The sequence below is a fragment of the Pelophylax lessonae genome (assembly GCF_965119305.1).
Source record: "Pelophylax lessonae genome assembly, chromosome: 3".
Taxonomy (NCBI): domain Eukaryota; kingdom Metazoa; phylum Chordata; class Amphibia; order Anura; family Ranidae; genus Pelophylax; species Pelophylax lessonae.
In genome coordinates this window covers 22681546-22699264 of record NC_138770.1, presented here as the reverse complement: position 1 = coordinate 22699264, position 17719 = coordinate 22681546, and the positions used below count along the sequence as shown (strand labels likewise).

At 41.6% G+C, this 17719-nt stretch overlaps 1 protein-coding gene across 1 annotated transcript; it reads left to right on the top strand.

Annotated features, from left to right (window-relative positions):
• Positions 1-7492: 7492 nt before the first annotated feature.
• Positions 7493-12747, top strand: LOC309550246 (uncharacterized protein; the record flags this gene model as incomplete). The annotated part of the gene is made up of 4 exons (XM_082250657.1): positions 7493-7617; positions 7745-7957; positions 8047-8316; positions 12577-12747. Exons 1-4 carry the CDS (start codon positions 7522-7524, stop codon positions 12745-12747), a joined length of 750 nt encoding a protein of 249 aa, XP_082106783.1. The 5' UTR covers positions 7493-7521.
• Positions 12748-17719: the final 4972 nt, after the last annotated feature.

Here is a 17719-nt window from a genome sequence, read left to right as displayed (position 1 = left end):
GCAGTGGGGAGGATTCCCCCATCCCCCTCCAATGTGTGGATGGGGAAATTGCCTGTTTTTTTCCTCTTAGTCCGTTGGCTGAACGATAAACTGAACCATGTATGGTCAGCTTTATGTAGCAAGATAAAGGAATCATTAACTGATCTCCCTGAAGGGGTTAATCTACGTATTACCTCCTCTGCCCCCAGATCCTGCTTTGTCTTCTTGCTACGTCTACTAAATGGAGCGTCCTGCCTGTACTTGACATCACTTCCTGTCTGTACCTGACATCACTTCCTGTCTGTATTCCATAGAGACTTCCTGTCTGGGTAGAAGTGAGATCACCACCTTGTGGAGCTCAGAGGAACTGCAGCCCTGAGAACCGTCTGGTAGTGTGAACACGGCCTTGTGCTGTGTGTGTTTGTACTGTATATCCTTCCCCTTTCTCTCCTCCCTGAGTATGTATGAAGAGGCGGAGCTCCTGCTGGAACAGCGGTCGGAGGAGGAAGCCGAGTCTAGGAGGGAGATTGACATAAAGCGCAGCAGACTTGCAGGAGTGAGCGAGGAGGATCCAGTTCCTTTGCCATCGGAGGTGAGGAGAGTGTGAAGGATGTTTGTGACTCTGGTTGCTGAAAAGCTGGGAGTCATATTGCTCTGGTGAGTGGGGAAGCGCTACTAAGGGGGCGCCCTCACCATCACGTGTGTAAGAGGTGGAAGAAGGCGTGGCTACACTACAGCTGGCACAGTTTGGAGCACGGAGAACTTTCACACCTTATCAACTTTTCATTCATTTGTGGACTTCTTTTGAGCAACAGAACTTCATTGAAGTAGATGCAAAGTGTATGCAGTGGACTTGCAGAGAACACTATATTGAGCACACAATATTGTATGTTTACATGAATTTGCACAGATTTTCACTTTATTTATTATAGCAACAAATATTATAAGATTAATGAAATAGGTGCACAGTGGAAGCGGTGGATCTGCAGGGAACAGCATCTTGAGCACAAAGCACTTTATGTTGTATATGAATTTGCACATGGATCAGTTGACAACATTTATTGATCAACACCATAAGATAAATGAAGTAGGTGTAAAGTGGAAGCAGTAGATCTGAGGGAGAATATTATTTTGAGCCCCTAGCACTTTATATATGAATGTATCCACATATTTTAGTGTATTTGTGATAATTTATGTGCACACACAATAGGACAGCGCTGTGACACATAATACTCTTCTAGTTGATAAAGGGAATACTTACCTTTGTTACAGCAGCAGTCCGGTAGAAGTTATTTTTGTAGGTATTTGAGTTGTTACACATAACGCAGGTTATTTCCATTTATATTGGTGACATAATTGCCCAAATCCGGGGATCAGGAGCCATTTCCACCCTTTACTCTCGGCTGGGGTTCTTTGTATCCATATAACAGATGTTCTACATGACTAAATCTGCAATCAATTTTACTGCAAAATCAAAGGTGCCGAAATGTCTCCCCCGAGCAGTAATATATTTCTATCCCCCTTGGTGGGAGTGTAGATGACCCATCTATAAGGATATACAGTACATACACACACAGCACAAGGCCGTGTTCACACTACCAGAAGTTTCTCAGGACTACAGTTTCTCTGAGCTCCACAAGGTGGTCACCTCACATCTGCCTATACAGGAAGTCTCTATGGAAGACAGGAAGTGATGTCAGATACAGACAGGAAGTTCTGGGTGAGAGGTGACTCGGGAGGAAGTAGAGAGAAGTCGTTGCTTGAAGTGGCAGCAGAGGAGGTAATAAGATCTTATTTTCTATTTTCACCCAGTAACCCCCCCACCCCCCGTCATGTCCGTCCTTTTCCTCCATAGTCACTGTGACCTCTTTTATCTCCAGCAGATGATGATACACACATATATAGTGTGGAAATGTAGAATAATCCGTATATTACAATGAGGGAATTTATGGTCTGTACCACGAGGGGAGTTATTGGTGTCAGTAAATGCCGGTTCCAGACATTGTATGTGGGGGGAATGAAATGATAAAGGTTGGGATTAGGGAAGATTTCTGTAAGATTTTACACGGGAATGATCAGCGCCCCCTCCAGAGACACTATGATGAGTCTCACAATAGGAGTCTGAAAGGGACTGGATTTTGGGGGGATGGGATGGGGATCAATTGAGGGGCAATTTTGAGGATTGAGGGGCAATTTTATCAAAAAGATGTCCAGATGGGAATCAAAATAGATTTTTCAGCTGGACCAACAGTTACCACACTAAAAACAGTACAACATATCAATATCAGATATAAACCTATGAGAGATAGTCCATATATAAAGTCTTCATTTACACCGAGGGCTGCTCTGACGACAAGTAAGAAGAACCTTGAAGGCAGCTGCAAAAGGAACACAGGCACCACTCTAAGTGTAATAAGAAGGTTTAATATGAATAAAAATCTCATACACCAGAATACTCACAAACGAGCATATGTAAAAAGCATGTGGTATAAATCATAGTTGTCCGTCTGTCCGGTAGAGCAGTTCAGGATGAGATTTTTATTCATATTAAACCTTCTTATTACACTTAGAGTGGTGCCTGTGTTCCTTTTACATACAGTAGTAACCCTACTTATTCACCAGAAAATTAGTTACATTTAGTAAAATCACACACAGCCAGTTTTTGACAAGTCCTTTATTCAACCCCCTTCCCGTCCCAAAAAAAAATAAAATGTCTTCCTGAAGTAGATCCAACCTCAATCACGAAAATGCGGAAAATCCGCCCCAAACTAAAAAAAAACCTGACTCACACTGACACTTGAAGGAAATCATTGGGTGACCCGGCCCTTTTATGACATCACCGACAAGCATGGCGCAGTCAAGAGGGCTTAGAATGGATTGGGGACCCCATGCTGTTTTTTTTCCCAATTTTTAAATGCTGGCAATTCTTTTGTTTATAATTTGCTCTCAGTGGGGAATCCCGCTGACAGCAGACGATTCATAGTTGTTAAAAACATGGCAGCCACCCAATCATTAACAACCTTGACAGTTACTGGTTGTTAAGGACGCCGATGGCTGCCCACTCATTAACAAAAAGTGCTTTACTGCTTGTTAAGGACGCTGGCTACCACCAGAGTTAAAGTACCACAAGCTGTAACTACTAAAATACTTCATCACCTAATAAAATAGCTCATGCTGTATTTTAGTTGCATTTTTTTAGTGAATTGCAAAAAAAAGTGAAAAACCCTAAGCAGTATTTTATACCGCTTAGTGAAATGAGCCCAATGTCTGTTATATAATCAGTTCAGACAGTGAAAAAGTCTCATACATGTGGTATCGCCATACTCAGGAGTATCAGAATGTGTTTTGGGGTGTAATTCTCAGTATGCCCATGCTGTGTGTAAGAAATATCTCATATACAGTGCCTTGCGAAAGTATTCGGCCCCCTTGAACTTTGCGACCTTTTGCCACATTTCAGGCTTCAAACATAAAGATATAAAACTGTAATTTTTTGTGAAGAATCAACAACAAGTGGGACACAATCATGAAGTGGAACGAAATTTATTGGATATTTCAAACTTTGTTAACAAATAAAAAACTGAAAAATTGGCCGTGCAAAATTATTCAGCCCCTTTACTTTCAGTGCAGCAAACTCTCTCCAGAAGTTCAGTGAGGATCTTGAATGATCCAATGTGGAACTAAATGACTAATGATGATAAATAGAATCCACCTGTGTGTAATCAAGTCTCCGTATAAATGCACCTGCACTGTGATAGTTTCAGAGGTCTGTTTAAAGCACAGAGAGCATCATGAAGAACAAGGAACACACCAGGCAGGTCCGAGATACTGTTGTGGAGAAGTTTAAACCCGGATTTGGATACAAAAAGATTTCCCAAGCTTTAAACATCCCAAGGAGCTCTGTGCAAGCGATAATATTGAAATGGAAGGAGTATCAGACCACTGCAAATCTACGAAGACCTGGCCGTCCCTCTAAACTTTCAGCTCATACAAGGAGAAGACTGATCAGAGATGCAGCCAAGAGGCCCATGATCACTCTGGATGAACTGCAGAGATCTACAGCTGAGGTGGGAGACTCTGTCCATAGGACAACAATCAGTCGTATACTGCACAAATCTGGTCTTTATGGAAGAGTGGCAAGAAGAAAGCCATTTCTTAAAGATATCCATAAAAAGTGTTGTTTAAAGTTTGCCACAAGCCACCTGGGAGACACCAAACATGTGGAAGAAGGTGCTCTGGTCAGATATAACCAAAATCAAACTTTTTGGCAACAAGGCAAAACGTTATGTTTGGCCTAAAAGCAACACAGCTCATCACCCTGAACACACTATCCCCACTGTCAAACATGGTGGTGGAAGCATCATGGTTTGGGCCTGCTTTTCTTCAGCAGGGACAGGGAAGATGGTTAAAATTGATGGGAAGATGGATGGAGCCAAATACAGGACCATTCTGGAAGAAAACCTGATGGAGTCTGCAAAAGACCTGAGACTGGGACGGAGATTTGTCTTCCAACAAGACAATGATCCAAAACATAAAGCAAAATCTACAATGGAATGGTTCACAAATAAACATATCCAGGTGTTAGAATGGCCAAGTCAAAGTCCAGACCTGAATCCAATCGAGAATCTGTGGAAAGAACTGAAAACTGCTGTTCACAAACGCTCTCCATCCAACCTCACTGAGCTCAAGCTGTTTTGCAAGGAGGAATGGGCAAAAATGTCAGTCCCTTGATGTGCAAAACTGATAGAGACATACCCCAAGCGACTTACAGCTGTAATCGCAGCAAAAGGTGGCGCTACAAAGTATTAACTTAAGGGGGCTGAATAATTTTGCACGCCCAATTTTTCAGTTTTTTATTTGTTAAAAAAGTTTGAAATATCCAATAAATTTCGTTCCACTTCATGATTGTGCCCCACTTGTTGTTGATTCTTCACAAAAAATTACAGTTTTATATCTTTATGTTTGAAGCCTGAAATGTGGCAAACGGTCGCAAAGTTCAAGGGGGCCGAATACTTTCGCAAGGCACTGTAACTGACAAGTTTGTGTAAAAAAAAATACATTTTCATTTTCTTTTCTGCATTTTCAAAAACCTTCTGGCAAAAAAATTAAATTTTTTAAAAACTCACTATGCCTTTCAGAAAATATCTGGGGGTGTTTACTTTCCAAAGTGAGGTCATTTTGTTGGTGTTTCCATTGTCCTGATGCTCCAGGGCCTCAAAAATATGATAGGTAGTCAGGAAATTCAATAGATAAATTGTGCTCCTTGAATGCCCAAAGGTGCTCCTTGGATTTTGGGACCCTGTATGCATCTAGGCATATATGTGGTGCCCTCATATTTGGGAGGCATAGCAGAATGTGTTTCAGGGTGTAATTCTAAGTATGCCTATGCTGTGTGTGAGAAATAACGTGTTAAATAGAAACCTTTTGAAATAATAAATAATTTCTTCATTTTAAAAAAAAAAAAATTGTGACAAAAAAATTACAGCTTCAAAAAACTCATCATACCTCATGTTAAATAACTTGGACTGTCTACTTTCAAAAAAGGGGTAATTTTCGGAGGTATTTGTACTGCTCTGTCATTTTACTTTCCAGAATCAACATTTTCTATGGGACACTATACTACAAAATACTCCCACAAATGCGGTCCATTGATTGCAACCAAGATTTGTTAATTTGCACACAAAAAAGTATTTTTCCTAACAAATTAATTCAAGACCATGTTACAAAAATGAATACACCCCAATGAAAGTCTTAAGAGCAAAGCTAAATTGTACACAATAAAATCATAATTAAGAAGAATTCACCTATAGGTGAGTGTAATTGTATATTAAACCAGCAGACAGTTGATTATAAAAGGGCGTTACTTACAAAGAAAACCCCTCCCATTTCATGGTGTCAGCAAAGAGAAATGTCAGAAGACCTGAGAAAGAAAATCATTTCTTTACACAAGAAAGGTGAAGGCTACAAGAAGATCATCAAAGCTTTACTTATCAGTCAGAATTATGTAGCAAAAGCGATACAAAAATGGAACTGCAACCATCTCACAGAGACGTCCAGGCCGTCCACGGAAGTTATCACCTCCAAAGGAGCGTCTTCTGATGAGTAGGGTTGGAGAAAATGGCCATGCAAGCTCATTGCAGTTAGATAAAGAAGTAGAAACCAAACTGGGGTGATTGTTTCCCATGACACAATACAGCATACTTTGCAGAGGAATGGCATGAATGGGTGTCGGCCATGAAGGAAGCATGGGCTTTAGCCCACCTTAAAATTTTCCAGGGTGAAAAATAAGAAGACTACCGGGACTGTGTACTCTGGAGTGATGAGACCAAGATAAATGTTTTTGGAACTGATGGCTTCAAAACTGTATGGCGTTGCAAAGGTGAGGAGTAAAAGAAAAATGCATGGTGTCTAGAGTGATACATGGTGGTGGCAGTGTCCTTCTGTGAGGCTGCATGAGTGCTGCTGGTGTCGGGGAGCCGCATTTCATTAATAGTGTCATGAACATGAATTCATAGATGTACTGCCCTATATTGAAAGAGAAGATGCTACCATCACTCCGTGCCCTTGGTTGTCACACACTTTTCCAACACGACAATGATCCAAAACACACATCTAAGGCCACTGTTACATTTCTGAAGAAGAACCGGTTGAAAGTGATTCAGTGGCCAAGTAAGTCTCCTGATCTGAACCCAATCGGGGAACACCTATGGGGAATTCAAAAGAGATGAACATCGCTCTCCATCCAGAATCCAGGCTCTAAGAGAGGTCGTTCTTGAAGAATGGAAAAAGATTGATGTTGCAATATGTGGCCGTTCATTCCATGCCTAGACTTGGTGCTGTCCTTACAAATCATGGAGGTCATACAAAATACTAGATGGAGGAGTTTTTGTTGTGGGGTGTGTTCATTTTTGCATCAACTAATTTGAGAAAAACTAAATATATTGTGTAATCTAAGTTCTATTATTATCCTTACTTTCATGTAATGAGCCAAACAAATGTTCCATAGAACTCAGTTTTATCACAATGTTGGAAATTGTTCTTGTGTTCATTGAGATATTGATTCAAAAAGGGTGTACTCATTTATGCTGAGCACTGTATATCCCATGGTTTGTGGACTCTAATTTTCCTACAGACTAAATATTATAAATGGATTTGGGTTATTTTTACCTAAGAAATGGAGCAGAATACAGTTTTTCCCTAAATTTATGAAGAAGATTTATTATTTGCAACATTTTATAACAGACAAAAAAATTTTTTTTAAATAAAAAACAATACAAATTACATTTGGGTACAGTGTTGCATGACTAAGTAACTCTCATTCGAGAGCGCTGAAAGCTGAAAATTGGTCTGGGCAGGAAGGGGGTTAAATTGTCCGGTATTGAGGTGGTTAAATGTACAGCAATCCTCCTATTACCCCTCCCCCCCCCCCCACATTTCCACACATCTACATCCTACATCCTATTATTGTGTGACCAATACCATCCAAATAATTCTTACTTTCATTTCCCAAAGTTATCCGTCTACAAGGAGACCTGTATAGATCAAATGATGGCACCAATGAGGATGGAGGAGGACCGGAGTCACATGACTGAGAAGATACTATACCTCACCCTGGAGATCATCTACCTGCTGACCGGAGAGGTGAGGAGGATTCTGGGAGGTCACATGACATCACTCTTATCTCTATTAATAAAACACAGACCTGACCGGAGAGGTGAGGAGGACTCTGGGATTCTAACATGATATTCCTATTGGTTCCTCAATACAGAGATTTCCTCTCCTGAAGTCAGGTGATCATATGACCATCACAGTGCCTCCATGTGACTCCCTAAAACCTGAGAGACACAACATGCAGAAGATTCTAGAAGTCACCAAGAAGATGATGGAGCTGCTGACAGGAGAGGTGAGCGGTGCTGGGAATTCTGGGACATTATCCAGTAACAGACAAGGGATGTGTCTAGAACATGGACTCATGGAGGCAGTGAGTGGATTTTTTTTTTTTTACAATATCTGATATCACAAGATTAACCCTTTTCACAAATGATCTTTTGTATAATTTTCTTGGTTTAGGGTGAAGATCGGATAGATATAAAAGTTGAGGTTAAAGCAGAAGAAGAAGAGACGTATGTGAGGGATGATCAGCAGTCTATGGAGGAGGATGGAATAACGGGGACATTTATAGAGGAGGACACTCCTACAGAGATCAGCACAGGTGGGCCATTAACACTAAATACATTCCTCCACCCATACTGCTCACTGATTGGTCCAGAGCAGGACGGGGACTGGGTGATATCAGCCTGTAATCCCCTGGTCACTTTCCTGAGCTGTGTTCCCCGTCCTGTATTCCTGTATTTCTCTCGGATAATCTTCCATCTCTGTGCTGCAGACACAATTTATGTCTCTAGACTGGATTTATGGAGATTCTGGGGTTCAGCTGGCAGCAAAATGTTCATTTTCACCATAGACATTACTAGACCTAGGCACCTGGGGTATGTTCTTCGGGTCTTTTGCCCCATGCCCGGGTCTAGTAAGATCTCTGACAGAACAATTCTCCCAGGGTTACTTCTTCTGTTGTCTGTTGGCTGTGCCGGAGGGAAGAATATGTCTGTAAAGTCTCACACCCAAGTCACTGAGTGCAGTCTCAGGAGATGGGATTCAGCGGTGTGACAAGTTGCAGAGGTCCCACATGTAAACATTTAGGCTTCCACTGATTATGGGTCTCTTCCCGACAACCCTAGGCTGTGGTTGTCAGGGTCTGCAGGTGGGGGCTTATTGTCACTTGGTGGCTCTACCACCTGACGTCACTAACTGGTGTATGCTGGCCATGTGATGTCAGAAGGGGGCGGTGCCACTGGGTGATGAAGCCATATGACCCCGCCTCTTGCCTTTAAAAGGAATGTCAAAGCAGGCAGATGGCGGGAGGCCTCCCAGGAGGCAAGAACGTTTTAGAATTTTCAGGTCCAGCGAGCATCATGATTGACGATGGATTTACATCGAGGGAAACTATTTATTTTTTTGATTTTTAATAAAGAATGGGTCAAAAACTGTCTCTTGTGTTTATTACTTTTTTTGACACTATTATGGTGAATGGGTAGGGGTACTATGTACCTGATACCCATTTACATAGGGGGGCCAGGATCTGGGGGCCCCCTTGTTAAAGGGGGCATCCAAATTCCGATAAGCCCCCCGCCTGCAGACCCTGACAACCACAGCCCAGGGTTGTTGGGAAGAGGCCCTTATTTCTATCAACATGGGGACAAGTTGCTTTGTTTTGCTCCCATGGACTTCAGTGGGGTTTTCAGTTCGGGTTAGAACATTTCCCCTGTTCAGGAGTTCTGCTGTGAACTAAACAGGGGTGTTTGGCCCATTCCCAGTCATGACTCCTACATTATATACTGTGTGTTGTACATTACATGGTTCTGATACTGTACAGATATAACTGTTGTATCTTATACTGTATAATAAGTTGTACATTGCATAGGCCTTATTTCTTTTGCTCCTATTTTCTACCAGCTGGACATTTTATATCTGATGATTTGATTGGAGGACAGACTTTTACATATTGATAATAATCTGATAACATCCTCAAACTTTGGAACCTTAAACAGAAAGTGATAATGAGGGAGGAGTCAAAAACCGAATGATGACTGTCTTCAAGAGGAAGTAAACCCTCCTCTGTAACTTGTACCTATAGGTATGCCTATGATAAGGCTTACCTATAGGTACTGTAAATATCTCCTAAACATGTACCGTTTAGGAGATATTTACCCTACATGCAGCCAGTGACGTCACTGGTGCATGCGCTCTGAAGGAACGGCCGCTCGTGCCGTTCCTTCAGAGCTCCGTGCCGTGACCGTCGGCTCCCGCGCGCGTGCGCGGGAGTGACATCACCACGGCTCCGGCCAATCAGATGGCTGGATGCCGCGATCCTGGAAGACGGGCGACTGGACATGTCGTCATACAGGTAAGCGGGCAGCACGGCAGGGGCTCGTTCTGAGGTAAGTATTTCATAATGAGCTAGTATGCGATGCATACTAGCTCATTATGTGTTTGTCTTGCAGGTTGCCAAAAAAAAAAAAAAAACATTTTGGGGGGTTTACAACGTCTTTAAGGATCAGTCCGGTCTTCATCTTGGTTGTTCTCCCCCCATTCTCACTCTCTGACCTCTGGTGGGGCTCAGCCCCGCTGTTATTCCTGACTACATCATGGACTAAATAAGGAAGTGCGGGACTTCTTGTGTTGGGAAGATGGCTGTGAGTGATAGAGGGGATGGGGACACTCGTCCCCTCATCACTGTCACTCCTATAAAAGACAGTTCTCGTTGTTTCCTCACTCTCTCACTAAGGTCCATGAATAAAGAAATTAACTGGTAGGAGATCAGAGGACCCATTTACTAGTTATATTGAGGGGGAATTGTAAGATCCTCAGAGACAAAGCTGCCTGATGTGGGCGGAGTCCTGGTTTAGGGGAACCAATCTGCTGATGTCTAGTAATAATCTTTTTATCTCTATTTTAGTACATGGACGGGAGATGAGGAAAACCTCAGAGGATTGTCTCACTTTGTCTCCAGACTGTAAAGTAGAAGATGAGGACATCACACAGTATAGTCCAGGAGAAAACCCGGCTACCTCAAATGTCCATCCGGCACCACACAGTGTCGATGGACCATCGTATTCCTCTTATCCTGAGGAACCTCAGACTGTGAGCGACAGTGCCGGACCATCGTATTCCTCTTATCCTGAGGAACCTCAGACTGTGAGGGACGGTGCCAGACCATCATATTCCTCTTATCCTGAGGAACCTCAGACTGTGAGGGACGGTGCCGGACCAACGTATTCCTCTTATCCTGAGGAACCTCAGACTGTGAGGGACCGTGTCGGACCAACGTATTCCTCTTATCCTGAGGAACCTCAGACTGTGAGGGACCGTGTCGGACCATCTTATTCCTCTTATCCTGAGGAACCTCAGACTGTGAGGGACAGTGCCGGACCATCGTATTCCTCTTATCCTGAGGAACCTCAGACTCTGAGGGATGATGCCGTCCTTCTAACAGATAAGAGGTTTTCCTGTATCGAGTGCGAGAAGTGTTTTTTAGAAAAATCAGAACTTGTAAAACATAAACAATCTCACACAAAAGAAAAACCATATTCCTGTTCTGAATGCGGGAAATGTTTTTCACAAAAAGCCAATCTTTACACACATCAGAAATCTCACACGGGGGAGAAGCCGTATTCCTGTCCTGAGTGTGGGAAGTGTTTCCATTTTAAATGTGAACTTAATGTCCATAAAAGATCTCACACAGGTGAGAAGCCGTATTCTTGTCCAGAGTGCAGGAAATGTTTTTCATTGAAGTCCAATCTTCACAGACATCAGAGGTTTCACAGAGGAGAGAAGCCATATTCCTGTCCTGAGTGTGGGAAGTGTTTTTCAGAGAAGTCCAGGCTTTACAGTCATCAGATGTTTCACACAGGGGAAAAGCTGAATTCCTGTCCTGAGTGCGGGAAATGTTTTTCACAGAAGTCTGATCTTTACACACATCAGAGATCTCACACGGGGGAGAAGCCGTATTCCTGTCCTGATTGTGGGAAATGTTTTTCACAGAAGTCTGTTCTTTACAAACATCAGAGATCTCACACAGGGGAGAAGCCGTATTCCTGCCCTGAGTGTGGGAAATGTTTTTCACAGAAGTCGAGTCTTTACACACATCAGAGATCTCACACAGGTGAGAAGCCCTACTCCTGTCCTGAGTGTGGGAAATGTTTTCCACAGAAGTCCAGTCTTAACAGACATCAGAGATCTCACACGAGAGAGAAGCCATATTCCTGTCCTGAGTGTGGGAAATGTTTTTCAGATAAGTCCAATCTTTACAGACATCAGAGATAATGATTAACTGGATGGACTATTGTCTTTATTCAACCTCGCCTACTATGTAACTATGTCACACAGCAGAGAAGCCACATTCCTGTCCTGAGTGAGGGAATTGTTCCTCACTGAAGTCCTGTCTTCCTGTACTCAGTGCCTGAGGGCGGAAAATTACTTCTATATGAATGTTGCTGGACATCACAGCTCTCATGTGGGGAAGAAGCACACCCTGATATACACCTCAGATATACACCATGGCTGATCTTCATAATGTAAGAAACACTTCATAAGAAGATCAGAGATCACCAAAGACATGGATGAAGTGTTGTCCCGTGTTGGCCATTGATAGCAGGAGAAAAATAAAAATGGAGTCATTACCTTTCATTGGCTGAGTACATTTTGTGGTATAAGATTTCACACTTCGAGATCTGTTTAGTTGAATGAATGTGACCGGCATGCTCCTAGCCATGATGAATATTGGATGTATTTTATTTCATACACTGATTTCTTTGGCTCCATCTAGTGGCCATAATGCGGTATTGCGCTATGAGGGACATTCAAGTCAAACCAGGACTTTTCATTTTACAGGTATAGAAAGGGGTGGTAGCATGGCAGTCCTACATGCAGTAGTAAGTGGTAAGTGTGTCCTATTACTGATGGGGGGCGCACATGTGGCAGGCAGTCCAGGGAGCGTTATTCAGGATGGCAGATAACAGTGTTAGTGCCTGCGTGGAACAGCGTATGGTGATGGAGGTTCTTGTGAAGGAAGGTGTAAAACCCGCAGATATCTACAGAAGACTTCAAGCACAGTACGGTGATGAGACGCTCAGCCGCAGGAAGAGATTTGATTGGTGTAAACGTCGGTCAGTGAGGATCCCGGCCGTGGCGGTTCCCAGCCCCCAGCAGTAATTCCTGTGATCATTCAGCACGTGGAAGGCCTGAGCCTAGATAACCGACACATAACCGGACGTGACATTGTACAAGAGACCAATCTTTCTGTGGGAATGGGGAACACATTCATCCTAGGCTGTCCTAGGAGGGTTCAGGCGTCCTGATAAATCTTTACATGACCAAATTTTCCAGGCATTAGTTACCCACTTATGCTCCTGGAAGATTTATCCCCTTCATGACCAGTCCATTTTTTGCGATTCGGCACTGCATTACTATAACGGACAATTGTGCGGTCGTGCGATGCTGTACCCAAATAAAATTGATGTCCTTTTCCCCACAAATAGAGCTTTCTTTTGGTGGTATTTGATCACCTCTGCGGTTTTTATTTTTTGCGCTATTAACAAAAAAAGACAATTTTGAAAAAAAAAATATTTATTACTTTCTTACATAAAACATCCAATAAAAAGAAATGTAAAAAATCAAAATTTCTTCATCAGTTTATTACAATTTGTATTCTGCTACATATTTTTGGTAAAAATAAGTGTATATTGATTGGTTTGTGTGTTAAACTTTCAGTGCGAAATAGAAATACATTTTTTATTATTACGGGTCAAGAATTGTGAACTTTGAGGCCTCCATTGACCTTGCTACATATTGAGTCAAAACTCTTTCAGTTTGAAACACACATTGCGTCCATTGTTTGAGATGGTTTTGTTTGCATGTACTTTGAGATGAGAAGCTGTGTCATCTGCCCCCCGAAAGGAAACTGTGTTTGACAAACTTTTAAATACAATGCTCAGAAAGGCAGATAAATTGCTTATCACAGGTGGAACGGCCTTTGGGGGAAAAGGTTTACATAAGACATCCTTCCCCTGGTCATGAAACCAGAAAAGCCAGAGAGACCATAAAACTTTATGTTCAGGCCATGACTCACACAATGGGTGAAACTCAATTTCAGGATAACACCTGTGTTCAACCATCCACCAGCAAATAAGCCATTGTCTAAATCATGAGAGGACAAACAAATGGAAATTAGCCTTGACAAAGACTGGAATTGGTAATACATTCCCATACACTTACATGGTTAAAGATTGTGTCATACAGACAATTGTCCATTGAAAATTAAATGATATCAGAGTCACTTAGGCTGATGAGAACTGCAAATCTCAAAATGAATTTCATAAAATCATAAAGTGATATCTTTTCCCCATCATATACAAAAGGTTATGGAACTATGATGTTATGACAACCTCCTACTGAGAAGTACATTATATTCTATCATATAGTAGTGTCAAATGGTCAGAAATTTCGCCCATATTTTATCATCCAGTCCAAATCATGAATGTACCGTTGTTAACATAATAATGCCTAAATGGATAATATTCTGATCAGAAGTAACCATGTATAGAAAAAGTTACATATACAAGCTGTTGTGTATCAATATATATAACTGTATATGTATCTATATAATTCTTACTGCTACTAATTGAAGTCTTGGGTTAAAAAGTAAAATCCAATAAATATATATATATTACATAAGAGATATTAAATATGAGAATGGTGGTATCCAGATTAATCTTTATTCAGATACCTGGTGGATTAAATGGACGTCATAGATGAGAGCATGATTACATTTTATGTTGTTTTATAATAGTCTTAAATGGAGAAATCTTTATTTAATTTTAATATACTGGTTAACCAAGAGGTGTCACCCTATGACATCACCAGTTAATGAATAAGATGTTCCAACCAATAGGAATAATGTTCCTCCCACTGGGTTTGGCTTATGATAATTTTTACTGCCCTTTTGTTCAACACAAAATAAAAAGAAACCAGAGATGTAATAGAACACACACCACACAAGACACAAGACACATCACACTTACAACATACACACTACAACAACCATGCATAGACTCATCTACACAGACGCCATCTTGGTCCACCGTGTATCTGAACCTTTGAGGGACGCCAAGCGAAACTCCTCCCTAATTGGCCACCATCTTGGAAATGCAGCCATCTTAAGGAACCTGGTAACTACCATTCTAAACTAGCGGCCATTTTAAATATGGTAATCATGCCCTGCTGTTATTTGATTATTATTCAATATTGTTTAAATACTTCCTTAAATGTTTTACATTTCATATTTAAAGGGTAACGAAAGTACAATCCCAGCCGTATAAACCATATGTAGATTTTTCTCTAAAGAGATGATTTTTGTTTTTATAACATTTTTATTAATATCAGATTAAGCGCATTATTTGCGATTTTACGTCTTCCGTTTTGCATGGCTTATTCTCACTTCATCTGCAGTGGAATGACTTTCGGCCATGTGATTCGCAGAAAATTGTGGTCTGATTATATAGAATATTAAAATATGGTTTCTACTACATATGGGAAAAACGTAATCTTGCTTTAGTTTCACTTTCATCGTTTAGCTAAATATCACATTGCATTTATCGTTTTAAGTTTGTATCTTATGTAAGGTTATCTCTTTATGTCACTCAAGTATGATCATTTATGGTGAAAATATGTCTTGCGAATAAATATTCTTATATATATATTCCCTACTGTAGACTGTTTCACTAAGATTGGTATATGCTTTTAAAAAGAAATTAACTGATAAAAAAGAACTCAGGAAAATTGCGTGGTATACTATGAGTGTCTGAACAAAATTGATTGGGTTTTGTTTTTAGTTATTAAATTATTTGCCGTAATCGGCTGGAGGCACTGCGTCATAATTTTATTGATAGTTCAGACACCGCCTTTTAGTAATAAATTTAAAATAATCAGAATAATATTCTCAAACGTATAAAATGCACAACATGTGTAAAAGTTATATCATCTACAAACTATGGGATATATATTTTTTCTAGTGATGGCGGTGATCAGCGCCGTATAGCAGGACTGCGATATTGTGGAGGACTGTCAGACATGGGGGGGGGGGGAGTAATTCACTAAGCTGAAAGAATTGCACTGCTCCAGTTCTATTTTTTCTCCCCGTGTTAAATTAGTTAAAATAATGCCCAGGCAAATTTGTAATCGTTAAATTCAATAGTGAATTCCGATTAGAGCGGCATTATTGGCGATCGCGGCTTTTACAATTAGGAGTTTAATTTGAAACTTACAGGCATGGATTGCACTTAGCACTGTGGTGTAGTGGTATCTGCACATAGACACTGACTGATATGTCATGGGTTCTGGTCCAACCATCATCACATCAGTTGTGTTGGGGGGGGGGGGGGATGTGTCTACAGATTGTTAAATTGGTAAAATTTGTGATAAGTACATGCAGCTAAGATGATTGGACATGCCTGTGAAGCGGAAGTGTTCGGCAAGTGACAGCATTCACAGCTGATTCAAAATAAATCGTCAATTATCCCAGCTGATCTGAGAGCTTGTCTACTGGGAGCTTGTCTATTTGGAGATTGTCTACTGGTAAGCCAGTTGTACATCTATCTAAATATATATATATGTGTTTTCAGTGCTGAAGCTGATTGCTACTCTGCAAGCATTCTGCTTCAGGGGCCCTGATGAGTTATTTGCTGATGAAACGAGGCGTTGGGCGGGACTGGAAGGTGTGACCTCATTGCGCAGAGGATGCAGTGGCCATTTTGTCGGTTGGAACCCAGACTGTACACACACACTGACCATGCTCTGCATGTTTATGTGAGTTGAACAGCTTTAAAATAAATATTGCCCTTTATTTCATACGTACTACTCTGAGTGTTTTTCTAGTATTGGGGCTTTTTGTTAATCCTCCCTGGGGAACGAATCCTGAGCCTGGGAATTTGTGTGACCCTTTCCTGGGAGCCTGCCTGATCCTGGACCATTATCTGGCCTTACTGGGTGCTGAATATGAACTCTGGATGAGCCTATAGTGGGATATGGATGCTTTGCATTAATAACAAGACGATAAGAGGCAGTGTGGTTGGAGGTGATCTGGTGGTGGTAGCACCTATTTGCCTTAACAGCTGACCCTGGTGGATGGATGGACCTATTGTCTTATTGGACTGATATATACTCACTTTGTTTCTAGCGCAGCACCTCCCTTTACCATGTAGCCTTAAAGATATGAACTCCATGCTTCTGTGCTGAAGGTGGTTCTCTGAAAAGGTATGGCTGAGGCACCAACAACATCAAAGTGTTTTGACCATCTCCTTTTTTGATGCTTAGAAAAAACAATCAAATCGGGAAAGTTAACCCTCTCCACACTGACTGTGTTGCCCAAAATAAACTTGCAATTAGTGGTCATTGTTAGATAGCCCTGATAGGATATTCTCTATCCTTGGCTTTCACAATTCTCCATGTCAAACTCCACTTCAACCTTCCTGGCTGTCACGTCTAGCTAAAATACACTGAATCTTCCACAAACTTACATTTGCACATATACACATCACCCTAGCACACACATTACACGTGAGAATCCCATTGAATGTACTTACAGTGTCATACCTTGGGGGAGCCTGCCTCCTCTCCTCCATGGGCCTTCTCCTCCCCACGGGGTGACCACATGGCAGATACTAGAAACATAAAGACAAAATACAATCATTTAATAACCGCAATTTTGAAAAGGGACACGGAAAGTAGGCCAACCCATTAAAGGTAGTTACAGTGGGCTGGGAGGGGGGGCAGCCTCCCCTTTTCCCCTGTCCTCCCCAACATCATAGATGTCTGCTGCTACATCAACCAAAACCAAGAAAAACAAACATTGCAGCCCTTCCAGTTTAAACAGGGACCCAGAGAAGACACAAACACATGGAGGGTACTTACATTTACCTTGAGGGAAGGTGTCCTCCTCGCCCCTCTCTTCAGCTATCTCCTCCTCCCTCTCCTCCTCCACTGTCTCCTCCCCCGCCTCCTCCATCTCTTCCTCCTTTCTCACCGTCCTCCTCCTCACCCATCGCTGACGCTACATAAACCACAAAAGAGAAAACATATATAATAAAAAATGCAGCCCTCCAACTTAGAACAAAGACACAGAACGCAT